The following is a 15,645-nucleotide window of genomic DNA, read 5'->3' as shown; positions in this document are numbered from 1 at the left end:
AATTTGGTTGGACAAGAAATAAGAGCTTAAGAATGCAAAATGGCGTGAGGCTGAGCTTACGATCTCAAGTCCAAACGTGGAGTGGCTTAAATAAAAATGGCAAAAGACAAAGGACAAAAAACACATCTCCTAGCTATTATTACTCATCTTTGTCTAGTACTAATTATTATTATTATTGTTATTACTCATCTTTGTCTAGTACTTATTATTATTATTATTATTATATTGAAGACCTAGGGTGATGTTGATATTGATGACAGAGAAACATTCCACATTTCCCCACCCTCTCTCCCCTTATAAAAATCATCACTTTGAGCATTAATTTCCAAGCAAAGCCTTCTACTTCCACTACGGGTGCTGCCTATCCATATCAATCATAAACCTTTGGATTTGTAACTTTAGAGTTTATTGATTGGTATCAGGTCAGGTGATGGACCAATCAAGTTCAACTCATCACCCATGTTTTTAGTCTCTCTTCCTGCTCCTTTCCTTGCTTATATATATATGAAACACTAGCTGTTGTGTTCATTGAAGCTTTATCATATAGAATGGGATATGAAGAGCTTATTATACGAAGCTACGACCCCCAATATGATAGAACTCGAGTTGAAGATTTCGAGAGAAAATGTGAGGTAGGCCCAGCTAAGAGAGTGTTTCTCTTCACTGACACTTTGGGTGATCCCATTTGTAGGATCCGAAACAGTCCCATTTACAAAATGCTGGTACGTACCATACTATTTTCCTTTCTTATTACTTGTCATATTGATTGATCATTTTCATTTTTTTTCATGCTAGGTAGCCGAGCTGGGCAACCAGTTGGTTGGTGTCATCCAGGGTTCTATAAAGCTTGTAACAGTTCATAAACCTCCTAATGATCTAGCCAAGGTGGGCTATATCTTGGGTTTAAGGGTTTCATCCCTTTATCGTAGACGAGGGATTGGTTCGAGCCTGGTTATCAAATTGGAAGAATGGTTCATTGCAAATGACGTTGATTACGGATACATGGCGACAGAGAAAGATAACAAGGCCTCGGTCAAGCTGTTCGTAGAGAGGCTTAGTTATGTCAAGTTCCAGACACCAACCATTCTCGTAAACCCTGTCAGCCATCGGATGTCCCGGATATCATCCAATGTTGAATTAGCAAAGCTCAAGATTGAAGAAGCTGAAGCTATATACCGTAAATTCATGTCGTCGACGGAATTCTTCCCGATTGATATAGGCAACATACTGAGGAACAAGCTAAGCTTGGGAACCTGGGCTGCATATCCTAGAGGTGAATCATGGGGTGGAGTTCCTAGTAGTTGGGCAATGCTTAGTGTATGGAACAGTGGGGAGCTTTTCAAGTTGAGGTTAGGGAATGCACCCTTATCTTGTTTGATGTACACCAAGAGCTCACGGTTGATCGAAAAGCTTGCACCTTGCGTTAAGCTACCATGCATACCCGATTTTTTTCGTCCATTCGGGTTCTACTTCATATATGGAGTGTACCGTGAAGGTCCATTGTCAGGCAAGTTGGTGCGGACCCTGTGCCGATTCGTGCATAACATGGCTTCAAAGTCCAAGGATTGTAAGGTTATCGTTACAGAAGTAGGAGGTAGCGACTCATCGAGACTTCACATCCCGCACTGGAAGTCACTGTCATGTCCAGAAGATTTGTGGTGCATAAAAGCCTTAAAAAATGAAAAGAAGAATAGCCTCCATGAATTGACAAAAACCCCACCAACAAGAGCTCTTTTTGTTGATCCAAGAGAGGTCTGAAACAAAAGCAAAAACCCTGACCAAGGTGAGAGCTAAAATCAAAACCCCACCTCATGTATTCTTTGACAAATCCAATCCATGTCTATGGTGGGGGCTTTCTCTTGTTCCTTTCACATCGCTCACACTAAATCTCACAAGATTTCCTTAATTAGGTGCCACCCTCGGTGTTGTAAGTTGTAACTCTTTTTTCTTTTGCACCTCAGTGGTCCAAACCTTTGTTCCTCCTTAGGTAAAATATATCGAGGGATTCGCCATTATCATGAAAGAAAATAAAAATACTATACACGTTTCGAGCAAAAGCTTTCCTACTCAAAGATTTCGGCGCCCATTTCTTTTCTTTGCTTATGTCGTAGCATTTTCGAGCTGGCCGAGAAGATGTTAAGCTCACCATTTCAATTCGGGTATATCTTCCATTTTCAGTAACCCTACTTTATACATGCACAAAGAACAAGGTTGGGTAGGGTTTTAGGTCACTTGTCAGGTCCATGAGACCGTATTTAGACAAAAGCAGCATTCTAGGCTACCCATCTATTCCTTCCTACCAAACATGGAAGCCTATTGTCAATTCCCACTGTTAAGTTCAAAGTTCAAAACATTAGTCAAAGTTTTTTATTAAGAATCCAAATCAAACATTATCGGTAATCTTACAGTAGGCCAAATAGTGTGATATCATTACTGTCTTCATTCCCACGATGATTTGATCCTCATTTGATAAAAGTATATATATATATTGGCCGATCATTGAACTACTTACGTAGTATCTAGACGGATATAATACTATATTAAAGTTTTCAAAATATTTAAGCCATGACGTAGTCATGAATGGCAATAACATATAAAATTATAAATAAATTTTGATCCAATTTATAATATTGTAAACTTTAATTTTTTGTGATTTTATATAAGAAATTTTAATTTAATTTAATTTTTATAAATTATTAACAGCATCATCGAATTAGTACTAGTTTATGTTCATATATTAATTGTATACACAAATAATTATATTAATTCAATATAAAAAATAAATATATGTATTTATTTCTTTAAATATGAACAAATGAATCAAAATTAAAGTTTGGTGTATACATATAAACTATAATTGAAGTTTCATGCTTAAAATTATACTAAATCAAAATTCATTATCAAATTGCACATTAAATCAAAGTTTTGAAGCCTTGTACTATTTTTTAAAAAAAAAAAGTTTCGATACACTTAGGTAAACATAATATATATTAACTGTATATATGATAAAAGGATATAGTTAGAAATTAGTAAATTATATATGCTAATAACTATACGACCAGACAACATCATAGAAACTTGACATTGACAATGGAAATAAGTTATCCCACATAAATGAAAAGTTTGATAGAAGCTGCTTAACCGAAGAGGAAATTGTTTCTAATGTTGATTGCTGGTCTGATTTAATTAGCATTGGACTAAGAGACATGCAAATCTTGACTTAGATTTCATTCCATAAATGATATTGAAAAGGAAAAGAAAAGAAAATGATTAGTTAAACAGTTCCATCTCACAGTAGAGAGAGGACGTAAAGGTGAGACGATATACATGGTGAGAACTTATACGATAGGGGCATCGAGGGCGAAGTAAGCTAATACTAATAGAGTCCTTTGCCTGCGTTGGGTTGCAATCTAAAACAGTGAAATTAACGAAAGAGATAAGGGGCACTTTGTTTGGTGTCGCTTTGCTTTGCCGATGTTTCCTCAATTTGTCTCATCATTTGGTTCACCAAATAGAGCCGTGCATGAATAAAGACTTATGGCTTTTAAGTAAAAAGGGTGTGCAATTATTAGTACAACAAAGAAAGTTTGGTTTGGATTTGCACGAGTCCGGTTTGTCTCCAATCCTCTTCTAACCTTTTACTCTTATTTTTTATTGGTGAATCCCAATCCTGATATAATATATAAATACATATCATAAAATAAGAAAAATGAGGATGGTAAAATCAAGATTCGACTTTGAATATTAAGTTCAAGCTTGATTCATAATTTAAATAAGTTAATTCTTTCTGTCAAAGTCTATTTTATCAACTAATTCGTTGGAATTGGACTAATAGCATGTCTCTTGGACATATTTATTAGGGCTAAGCAAAAATTAAAAATAAAAATTGATCCAAATCATGATTGTTAATTCATAAGTTAAGAAACGGTGATTACCTAAATTGAACTTAATTATATTTTTATTTAGTTTATAATTAATTTTAAATTTTTCAAAAATTATATATAAGAGTTAGTTTTATTTACTTGAGAACAATTCTCAATTTTGGTTAAAATAAAATCTCAAATGGAATTGAATTATTAAAAAGGAATGAAAGGTGGACTGAAGTGAATTGAAGTCAGCCCGTGCACCACACAGAAGCAAGGAAAGCGATAGGGAGTTGGTCTTAGTCATTATCTTGTTCCTGAGGTGGTCCATATCTAGTTTGATTGGAAGAAGCCTTGGGCTTTTGCTAATTATCTGGTTGTTTGAAGAAGATGAACGGGGTGACCCACTCCTCTGCATTTGTCACTATATATCTGGGTCATCTCCATAATTTGTTTTTTCCCTTCCTAATCTTCTATGCCTTTTCTAGTTTGTATGTGTTGTTTCCTTTTTCTTTTTTTACCAAAATCTGTAGTTTTAGATGAACGAAACACACACACACACACACAAAAAGAGCCATTTTTCTTTTTGTTTAAGGTCTTCTTCCTCTCAGGTAGCTTAATTAATTACTAGCAAATTTTTGTTTCAATGAGAAATGTAGATTAATTTCCTCAAGTTGATGCCATTGTTGTAAATTTGAAGGAGAGAAACTTAGTGGGTTTCACTGTTTGGGCATGTGGTTTAATTTGGGCCATATGAGATTGATAACAGGTCCAAAAATCATTTGAAACATTGCATAGGTAATGTATGGATATATTTGTTCACTGAATGGCCCAATTTAAAAAAGCCAGAATTCCCGATAACCTTAGCGGATGAACGTGCTGTGTTGGAAGATTAAGAAGCATAAAAAGCCGGCATCTCCGCTCCACAGTTTCTACTTTTTCAATACGACAGTCAGTCAGTCAAGGAAGAAGACTTAATAATAATAATAATAATAATAATAATGTATTATTATTTAAAGAAAATTGCCCGTTCAACTTTATTCTTGAGTCCTCGATTAACTTTTAATTCGATTAATATTGATATTGCTATCAATATAATAAGACATAGATTTGAATACGTTAAAACGTATTATCCTCTTAATTATGTGCTAGAGAGCTATAAATAATTCTAAACATTATATAAAAAAACATATATAATCAAAGCATATAATAAAATTATGAAAAAATTCTTTTAACTTACACTTTCAATTTTTTATAGTTGTGATCAAATTCCATTTGCTGGTCAAACAGGTAAATAGTAGAGATTAAATGCCTATATTTTGTTGTAATTTATTTTAATCTTTAAATTAAAGAAGTATTCTTAATTTCTACAATAATAATAATACCAACTAAATTAAAATCCAATCAACTACTATAAAAAAAAACTTCAATTATTTTTATATTATTTTAATTATATTATATCTACTATATTTTTTTACCTCCCATTCTGCGAGTGAAAAACAGTTTTCCGAATAACAGTATTCACTAAAAGTAATTTTTATTTTAAAATAAAATAAAATACTTATTTTAAGTGAATGATAAATTTTATGGTATTTTTTGACACAAAGCATAGTTTTACTCTCAAGTAAATTTAATGTTAGTTATTTATTATTTATATACACTATTATTTATATATTTAGTTGAATTGATGTCACGAGTTAACCAAATATTAACTCAGTTAAGGAAATTATGGAAATGTTCTTTCGTAATTAAAATAAGTTATATTATTTTAAGGTACTTTAATCTTTTTATTTTAACAAAAATTAATAAAGATATGTATATAATAAAATTTGAATCCACGCCAATTGAATTAGTAAAACCTTAAAATTACAGCTCAACCGAAGCTTCATTTTAATATTTGTATACTTTTTTTATTTTAATATGCATGATTTATTATCTTCATCAGTTGTATATCTATACTAGTATTTAAGTTCTTGGCTGAGTTGGTGTTACGAGTCAATTAGGGACCAACACAATTAGAGATATTATAGAAATGTTCTTCTATAATTAAAATAAGCTTTATTATTTGAGGGTACTGTATTTTTTTTTATTTTTACAAAAACTAATAAAAATATGCATATGATGAGATTTGAACTGACATTATTGGTATCAATAAACTTTAGCTTTACCACTAAACCAATAAAAATATGCATATGATGAGATTTTCATATAATATTTACATCTTAGTTGTATGATGCTGACTCTATTACCTTCCTCAATTGTGTATATATATATATCTACATTATTATTTTAAATTTCATTTTACTCACAATTTATTTTTTTCATTTTAATATTGTACATATTTCACATGCAATTATTAATCAGTTTCAAACCATACGTTTTATTATTTATTTTATTTTATTTTCAAACATATATTTGTGTTCTAAATACGTGGTGATAGAATTTCTAGTACTATAATTGAGAATTTATTAAGTTAGTGTCATCCTTAATCAAGTCACCAACTCAATAATGACATTATAAGAATACCCCTTCTTTAAATAATATTATTATGATAGAACTTTTGTATTTTAATATTTTTATATCATATTTCAATAAAAAAATAAAAATTACAAACTCAAGAATTGAACATATCTTCAATAGCATTAAAATACAAATTCATTACCACTCTACCTATATTCATTATTAAATAATTAAAAAAATTAACATATAATATTTTCTTTCACTCACATAATGGATGTTACAAAATTTATTATAGATGAAAAGAATATATGTTAATGGCTTAGCTTTTAAAAAACAAATAAATGATATATTTCATTTTTATTTGATAGATGGATTATAATATTTTTTTAGTAATTTCATTAAAGAATTAATATCACTAAGTGTCACTCAATCATTCCCTTTATAAATAGTGTGAATTATTAGATGTTTATTAAAATTTTAAGTATAAAGTAGAATAATTATAATTTCTAAAATTATCTCTTTACTAATTAATAAAATTTAATTAAATTATATTTTTTAAATCAATTTAAAAAAATTAGGTTAAATTTTGGCAATGGTCCCTCTACTACGTTTAAACTTTGGATTTAGTATATATACGTACTTTAATTTGACATATTTTAGTTTTTTCACTTTTATAATATCATTAGTTAGTCCAAAGGTGGAAATTCGTTTCTTAGAAATATCCATTATAAATTATGCCAAAATAAATTTTTGTGTATTAGAAAAGTGCTTTTAAGAAAAATTCACGTTAACATTTTAAAAGGAATAGTTAAGGATATTAACTATTTGGACTAGCTAACGTCATTTTAAAAGTAGAGAACCAATTTATGTCAAATTTAAAATATAAAACTAAATCCTCAATGTTAGAAATCGACTCGGTTTAAGCAATGAACAAGTAAAAATAACAGAATAAATTGAGAAATTGAACACATAAATTTAACGTGGAAAAACTCCTCTAAAGAGGATAAAAAAACCACGGGTAAAGATAATTTTACTATAATAGAAAAAGAACGAAGAGTACAAAAGACGGAGATAAAAATTAAACCCCGAAACCTGAAAACAAAGAACCGTCAAAACATAAACACAAAATTCTCTAAATGTGTTATGAGTTCTAATCTTTAATAGGTGTGTTTTCTAATGTTGTAAAAGAGCCTATTTAAAGGCTAAATTAGCAAGTCAAATAAACTATGCTAATAAATGCTAAATATATTATACTAATAAATACTAAATCTTCTAGAAATAAAATATATTTTTGTTTGACTTTGACTTGCAAGCAATCTCTTAGAATTTGGGTCATACAACTCTAACACTCAATATAAGCATAGTAAAGGACCAAAACTTCAATTTAACCATTTATTATAATAACCAAAGAAAGCCTTTTCACAGGTGTCACGTAGAGGACTTAGGTCATTCCTATTATATATAGAAGTATAGAAGTAAATGAATCCAACGAACTTTTGTTTATCTTTTGTTAAATTCTAAAGATGGTCCATATTGATTTGTGAAGATTTAATCTCTACTTTATTAGCTCAAATTTGGTCTTTTTTACTTTTTAATTTGCTATTTTTTAGTTATTTGGGTAAAATTTTTTGTTAACTCTGTTTAAAAATTAAGCATAATCATAAGTTTAACCTCAATCTTTATAGTTTTTGGAAATTAACCCTATTTTCCTCCTTTAATTGAACCATTAATTAGTTATAGCTATTCAATTTATATAAATTTAATTATTTTTAAATTTATATAGTCCTCTTTCCAACTCCCTAGCTTTCGATTTATAAAAATTAGTATGATTCCTATTTTTTTTTTGCATTGAGTTAATTATTTGTTTATGCTAAATTGTAGAATAAAAATTGAAAGGTTAAAGTATAATCTAAGTCTATGTACACTTCGTACTAGTCTTTCTACTTTTATTTTGAAATTTTACTCACTCTACTATTCAAATTAAAAAATTTGAGTTCAATTGTTACCGCTGTTAAAATTATTTTGTTAAATTTACGGGTGTAACATTTTAAAATTAAAAAAAGAAATTACTTGATAGAAATGTAACAAAAAATTTACATTGAAAATGCTCATGTGAATTTTTTTTCCTTAAAATCATCGCTTCAAACTTGATAAAATAATTTTTTATTAGAATAATATTCTTAAAGAGAAAAATGACATAAGTATTGTAATTGAAATAGTTAACAATATTATCTATTTAAATTAACTAATGAGATTACAAAAATAAAGGGACCAAATTATGTCAAAAATTAAAGTACAAGGATTCAATCCAAGTTTCAACATAAGATAGGGGCTGAAATTGAAATTTAACCATCATTTTATAAAGCAAACCTAAAAGGTGTGTTAGTCTCTCCCTAAGACTCTAAAGCTATTCAAATTATATATAACTATATAATATTTTAATGAAAAATTTTAACGATATTAATTATTTGGATTAGTTAATAATATTATAAAAATATAGAGACTAAATTATGTTAAAAATTAAAATATAAAGATTAAATTTTGAATTAAGGCATAAAAGAGGAACTAAAAATGAAATTTAACATTTTCTTATAATGTAAAGAACAAAAAAAGAAAGAAAGAAAAGATAATCGTACACATGTAAACAAAAGACAAGTTCTTTTATATAGTTATATAGATCGTAAAAGTAGAGGAACAAATTAAAAGAAATTAAATATGAGGATTAAATCCCAATAATAACTATAGTAGAACGATTGGGATTGGAATTTGACAATTTATCTTTCAAGAACAAAAACTGAAAAGAAAAGGGTTAGTAGCATTACTAGAGTCGATGTAAAATGATTAAAGGAAGTGTCATCAAATCGAGGGAGGTGATATATTGATTGGACCTGACATATATGGAAATTGTTTAGGCTCACAATATGTCATGTGGTGTTTTACGAGTTAAAATTAAGATTGAGTTATAAGTGAATTAATAAGGTATTTTATTTTTAAATGTAAACGTTAGGTGATTTAAATATAAACATTAACAAGAGTATAAAAATATTCATGAATAATAAATAAATAAGCTATAAATAAACATATTTTTTAGTTTTTAAATATAAAATAATGAACATAATTGTTAATAAGTATATTACATATAAAATTAAACACAAATAATAATATTTTTAATTATATAGTAATATAAAATAAAAAGGCTTTTAACAAATATAAACGAAATTGTGATTGAATATAAATGAGTTGGACATACATTAGTTGTAATCGATTGATTTAATAAATGAACCTGGAAATTTTACTCATGTTCTAAAAAAAACAACTGTATCAAACCCTCTGTTCCTTATTCATGGCAAACCATGCGTGGCCCATGTCATCTTATTAGCCCATACTGAATCTTGCTTTCTAAAAACAGTTACGTGGATGAACCAAATTTAACCTCAAACTTTAAATATATATTTTGTATATAAAAATATTTGTAATATATATTTTATCAGTGGAGTTTTAAATTTCATAAATAATATTTGTTGGTAACGTAAATGGTTAATGTTTGTGGGTATATCGTATAAGTTTTCAACAGAGTTTTTATATAGTTTTACTTCGTGTTCTTATTGAATAATTGGGTTATAGACTTATCACATGTGTGCACCGTCATTGTCCACTTATATTAGTTCATGTTAACACGTATTGCGTATATAGCTTTTTGGGTAAAAGTTTTATTATTTTTCAAAAAATAATATCTTTAATAGTTTTATTTTTTCCAGTTTACTATTATGAAAAATCTAATATTTTTTTTACTGTTGGGCACAAAAATAGTGGGGCAGTTCTAGTGCATTTTTTTTCTCTTTTGCCCCTGCCTAATTATTATTTTACCCTTTCGTTACTAGTATAAATAGAAGGCTTCTGGTCCGTGTCTATGTTAACATGTATCTTCGACATGGACCACGTGTATATCTTTTTTGGGTAAAAGTTTTATTGTTTTTCAAAAAATAATATCTTTAGCAGTTTTACTTTTTTTCAGTTTACTGTTTCAAAAATTCCAATATTTTTTTACTATTGGGTGCGAAAATAATGGGGCAATTTCAGTGTGGTTTTTTTATTCTTTTGCCCCTGCCTAATTATTTTTTTTTGTCATTTTATTACTAGTATAAATAGAAGATTGATTTCCGCATTGTATACAAAGAACTAAAAATACAACTCTCTCCGAAAAATATTTTTTCCGTTTTCCTTATAAACTTTATCGATTTTTCTCAAATTACTTTAGTGAAAAATTGTCTCGGAGTTTGGATTTTAAGTGGGATCAACTGTGACCCCTCATAACTTTTCTGAGAATTAATCCTACTGTGATTTCCTGAGAATAATAACACCAATCGAGTTTCATCTTCCATATTCGAGTGACGAATATCAAAGCACTATGTTAACCTTAAAGGACAACGTCCACTACACGATTACACCGATTAGGATGAATTCGTTTTTAAGACTATAAATTTACTATGACATAATAAATTTCTGATTTCATATTTTGTTATTTATTTTCCTGTCAATGCAAATAAATTTATTTTGCAGTTACTTATTATCCTACAATATTAAGTTACTAACTTGTTATATGATTTTAAATTTTTTAATACATTGTGTAATTGAAGGATGGTGACATGGAGTAGGGATGTTATTGGGTTTTTTAAAAAAAAAAAATTATGTTATGGTTCATTTAAATACAAGTCCTTTCACATTCTATTTGTGGTTTCATGGCTTTATTGATTATATAATTTAAATTTTTTTATACGAATATATATTTAAAATTCTAATATAAGTATAAAAAAGTAATTGTTTGGTAGACAAATATAATGGTTTGAAGCAAGTGTTATGAGTCGAGGCAATGTAATAAAAGGGAAAAGACGACTCCACTTCCACAATAATGCATGCTTTCAACCTAACTTTTCTCACAAATCTTTTATAACTGCAATATGCAAATCACACTCATCAAACACCCAGTTTTCCTTTTCACCAATAAGCCAAAACATTAAAGGACACACTCTGTGAATATAAAGACTCTTTTAAAAGTAAACACCATAATTATCTTTATTCAATTTTATATTTTTTTTGGGTTTTTTTATTAATTTAATTGACCTCTTGGAATAACTTCATTAATAATTTATACATACTAATCCAAAAAACTTATAATGAGTAATTGAGATAAAAAAAAATATCTTTAAAACCTTTGATTCTTATTTTAAGTATGAAACAATTTTAAAACTTGTGATCAACGTCTATCCCTTAATAAATTTACAAAATGTGAAAGAATCCTTAACACAATATTTGCTCCATCAAAAGGAGAGCAAGGTAAGCACGTCGTAAAAACAAAATACAAGCATAATAAGAAAAACACGTCAAATTTTAAATTTTTTAAAATTGATATATATATATATACACACATTTTCTTAGTATAAAGATGTGAGAATTTGAAGAAGCAAAGGGCTCAAAACGGCTGATTGGCCTCTTCCTCGGATTAGAGTACACATGTTTGCTCTATACAGAAGTATTACATAATAACATGAAAACACTTGCCCTATATTTCTAGAGGAAATTGAGATTCTTTAATTATAAGTTTTTGAAATTATAGAAATTGTTTTTATTCATATATAAAACTTTTATGCTCAAAACTACTGTAATTAAATTAATTATAGTTACCTTACAATAACTGTCTTGTAAAATATAATAAAATTCTTTTTTAGGAGTATATTTAAAACAAGTAAATTAAATTGTAATCATGCGAGGTTAAGGGTAAAACCAAAAATTGTTTTCAAGGGAGTTAGAATAGAATTATAATTCTTTTAGGAGGGTCAAAGTGTAATTTTACTATTGTATTAACCTATAAATTTATTATTTTTAAAGGAACTAAAAGTGAAATTTTACCTTTTGAGAAAGAAGAACAAAGCCCACGCTTGCTCCTATTGTCTCCCTTATGTGTGCTTATTTGGATGAAGGACTTAATCTAAAGTTTAAAAAAAAAAAACTACGAAAAAATTTTAAGATGGTTATTGTTTTAATAAATCAAATCCAAATCATTTGCATACAATCAACTTAAATCAAAGTTTGTTGTAGAAATGATTTTTTTATGTTTTTTTGTTTAATCTTTATGACGATTTTCATCTATAACAACAACAATCATAAATTATGGAGTATACTTTTTACTAAATTAGGTCTCTATAATAATTGATATCTAGAAGTTTAGCAAAATTAATTATATTCCGAAGTGAAATACGAATAAATTATATTCCTAAATGTTATAATTTTATATAAAAATCTATTAATCGCATTTTATCAAGCATAAATAATTTTTAATAAATGAAATTACATTTACAAATTTTATTACAAATATAATCTAAACCTCACTAATTAATCTTATTAATACATGTGTAGCGACGTAAAAATTTTAGCTTGGTCGCTATTTATGGTGATTATTTGAAAATTTAAAAACCGACTTTCGATTTTATTTAAAAAGGGAGTCGCCACCGATCCTTTTTCTAGGTGTGATCGGACACCTAATAAATCATCTTTTTTGAAAAGAAAATTTATCCTCGAACAAAAGTGAAGGCCAAATGTGGGTCTACGCAGAAATCAGAGTAAAGTAGGGTTCGGGAGTTGGTTACGCGCGAGGAAGGTATTAGCATCCTCGCGACGCCCAAAATTGGTATCTTGTAAAACACGCGTTGTTTTGATTTTTTTTAAAATACGAGTTTGATGTAACATTTAGTCGTGATCCGATTGAAACACGAGAACTTTTTAATCTTTTTGATTTTTGAGAAGGACATACCGTTTTAACACAAGTCGATTGATGTTCACCCAACATAGCGATGAAATCGATGACTCAATGTTAAATCAGTACATTGCCTTGCTTATTGAAATAAATAAAAAAACATTAATAAACATTTTAAAACGGTGAACAGCGAGATGATATAAAATGGCGGGAAATGAAAAATAAGAATTAGAAATTCATCAAGGCACATAATAAATACGACAATAATATTAAAAACAATGACAATGCATGCGATATATTAAACGTAATAATAGTATCAAACACGAAATAAACAGAACAAATATACATATAAACATATAATAATAACAGATGAAGTAACGTAAACATAATATTAAAAATACTAATAGTGCTATATATATATTAAAGTACGTATAATGATAAGAGTGAAAAGTGTATACATAGTAATATTAAAATACGTACGCAATATATACCTATATAAAATGAACATATGCAAGATACATTATAAATACTAATGACATAAAAAATTATATACATTAACAATACTACACAAATATATACATATATTTTAAAATAAATACATAGTAATATTAGGATAAAATAATAAGTATAATGATAAATATAAGGATATATGAAAATAATACTATTTATAAAAAATATATATATACGTATAATGAAATACATATACTAATATTAATAATAAATATACTAGGAATAAAAATAAATAAAATAATAGAATATCTATGATGTGGTATTAAAAGAGATATATATATGTAATATTATTCAAGAAGATATGAAAAATAATAATATACAAATAATATGGTATTAGAGGTATATACATAACATATATAAAAATACAATATTTAAAGATACATACACACAATATATATAAAAATGTTAAACTATCTACATAGTATATACATATTAAAGATAATGCTAAAAGACAACTCTTAATATTACTACATAACTACTTACATATATATTAAAGATATATACACAAGATAGAACACATACTAACATTGATAAGAACATATACAAGAAATAGTATAAAATGTATAACTAATAATACTAAAGATATATACATATAACAAAGTATCGACTTATATTAACAATGATAATAATAATAATGGTAATAATATTAAAATACAAAAAAAAATAATAAATAATCAAGTAATTGAAAATCATACTATATATATACATAATAAAGATATTAAAATAAAGTAATAAAAGATAATACTATATATATATACATGCACGTAATATATGTATATTAGAAATAATAAAGGAGTTATAATAATAATAATATAAATATCACATACATAAAAATAAAAATAATAACAATAGATATGGTAATAATAAAAAATGAATGCCAAAATCAATTATTAAAATGTCAAAACGATAAAAAGGATTGAATCGAAAACAAAATAGAAAGCTCGAGATAGATTTTAAAATATAAAACAAAAGAGGGGCTTATTTGAACACGCACAAAACCATGGGGGATCAAAAGCGCAATATTTCAGCTTATTAAACGATGCGCAGTAGGAGGGCTAATTTAAAAATCGGGTTAAATTTCAGGGCTAATTTATAAACAAAAGATAATTTGATTGCGAAATATGAAAATTCGGAAGGACCGATTGCGCAAATATGCCGTCGAATTAAAACCACGCGGATCCTCTAGCGGGTCGGGTCGGATCGGGTCGGACGGGCATGAAACGATGCCGTTTAAGCTTCTATTCTCTAGGCACAAAACGGTGCCGTTTTTCCATGCTATAAAAGTCAAGTTTTTTTGAAAAAATTTCATTTCGTTCCTTCCAAAAAAAACTGAAACCCCCCTTAAAATCCTCTCAAGCCTTTTCTTCTCCGGTGGAATCCTGGTCACTGGGCCACCGCTGTTGGTCGCGCCGCCGCCGTCGCCGACCATTGCACACGGTGGCCGGAAGTTCAAAATGTAACTTTTTTGTTTTTTTTAATAATATATATGTATATGTATATAGAAAGAAGGAAAAAAAACAAAAAAAAAAGATTCGAAAGAAGAGAGAAAAATAAAAAAATGCAAACCTTTTTATTGATTTTTCCTTTGTATTCGAAGTTCAGAGGGATTTTTGTGATTGTCTCTTTTTCAATATTTGTAAAATCCCCCCTTTACAAATGATAGATTTTGGCTTTTTAAGGCCGATCTACAAAACATTCATCTTTTATTTTTTTGTTTTCGTTCTTTTTTTATTTCTTCCACCATCCCTCGCATGCTTTCTCTTGCTGTTGTTTTTGTCTCTGTTGTAGGTGTGTCAGATGTGGGTGGCTCACGAGGAGGTGAGGGGCGTGCGTGGGTGGTGCGCGTGATGGCCAAGGGTGAGGGGAGTGGCGGCTGAAAACTTGGTGGCTAGGGTTTTTTTGCTGCTGAAAATGTTTAGTTTGTTGGGCTAGGTGGGCTTTAGGCTTTTTTATTGTTTGGGTCATTTGATGTGGAAGTTGGGCCTGCTGTTTGTCTTGTAATTGAGTTTTGTAATTGTTTTATTTGGTTGTTATATTTTATTTGTTTATGGGCCCGGGCAA

The 15,645-nt window shown here is 28.3% G+C and overlaps 1 protein-coding gene and 1 long non-coding RNA gene across 2 annotated transcripts; both read left to right on the top strand.

Moving 5' to 3' along the window:
• The first annotated feature begins 328 nt into the window (after positions 1-328).
• LOC107893429 (probable N-acetyltransferase HLS1) lies at positions 329-2,400 on the top strand. Its single transcript, XM_016818416.2, has 2 exons — positions 329-722; positions 796-2,400. The coding sequence occupies exons 1-2, from the start codon at positions 549-551 to the stop codon at positions 1,756-1,758; spliced, it is 1,137 nt and encodes a 378-aa protein (XP_016673905.2). The 5' UTR covers positions 329-548; the 3' UTR covers positions 1,759-2,400.
• A 12,453-nt stretch (positions 2,401-14,853) lies between these two features.
• On the top strand, positions 14,854-15,645 carry LOC121204709 (uncharacterized). Its single transcript, XR_005899903.1, has 2 exons — positions 14,854-15,040; positions 15,373-15,645. It is a non-coding gene; the product is annotated as an uncharacterized lncRNA (long non-coding RNA).

The sequence above is a fragment of the Gossypium hirsutum genome, chromosome A08, assembly GCF_007990345.1.
Source record: "Gossypium hirsutum isolate 1008001.06 chromosome A08, Gossypium_hirsutum_v2.1, whole genome shotgun sequence".
NCBI classification, from domain to species: Eukaryota; Viridiplantae; Streptophyta; class Magnoliopsida; order Malvales; family Malvaceae; genus Gossypium; species Gossypium hirsutum.
The sequence above is the reverse complement of the archived record's forward strand: the minus strand, read 5'-3'. Positions and strand labels throughout refer to the sequence as shown.

Bases quoted from the DNA above. Each gene is read 5' to 3' on its own strand.
- LOC107893429 (XM_016818416.2), top strand. From the start codon at position 549: ATGGGATATGAAGAGCTTATTATACGAAGCTACGACCCCCAATATGAT. The intron at 723-795 runs GTACGTACCATA...TTTTCATGCTAG, and splicing joins GTCCCATTTACAAAATGCTG to GTAGCCGAGCTGGGCAACCA.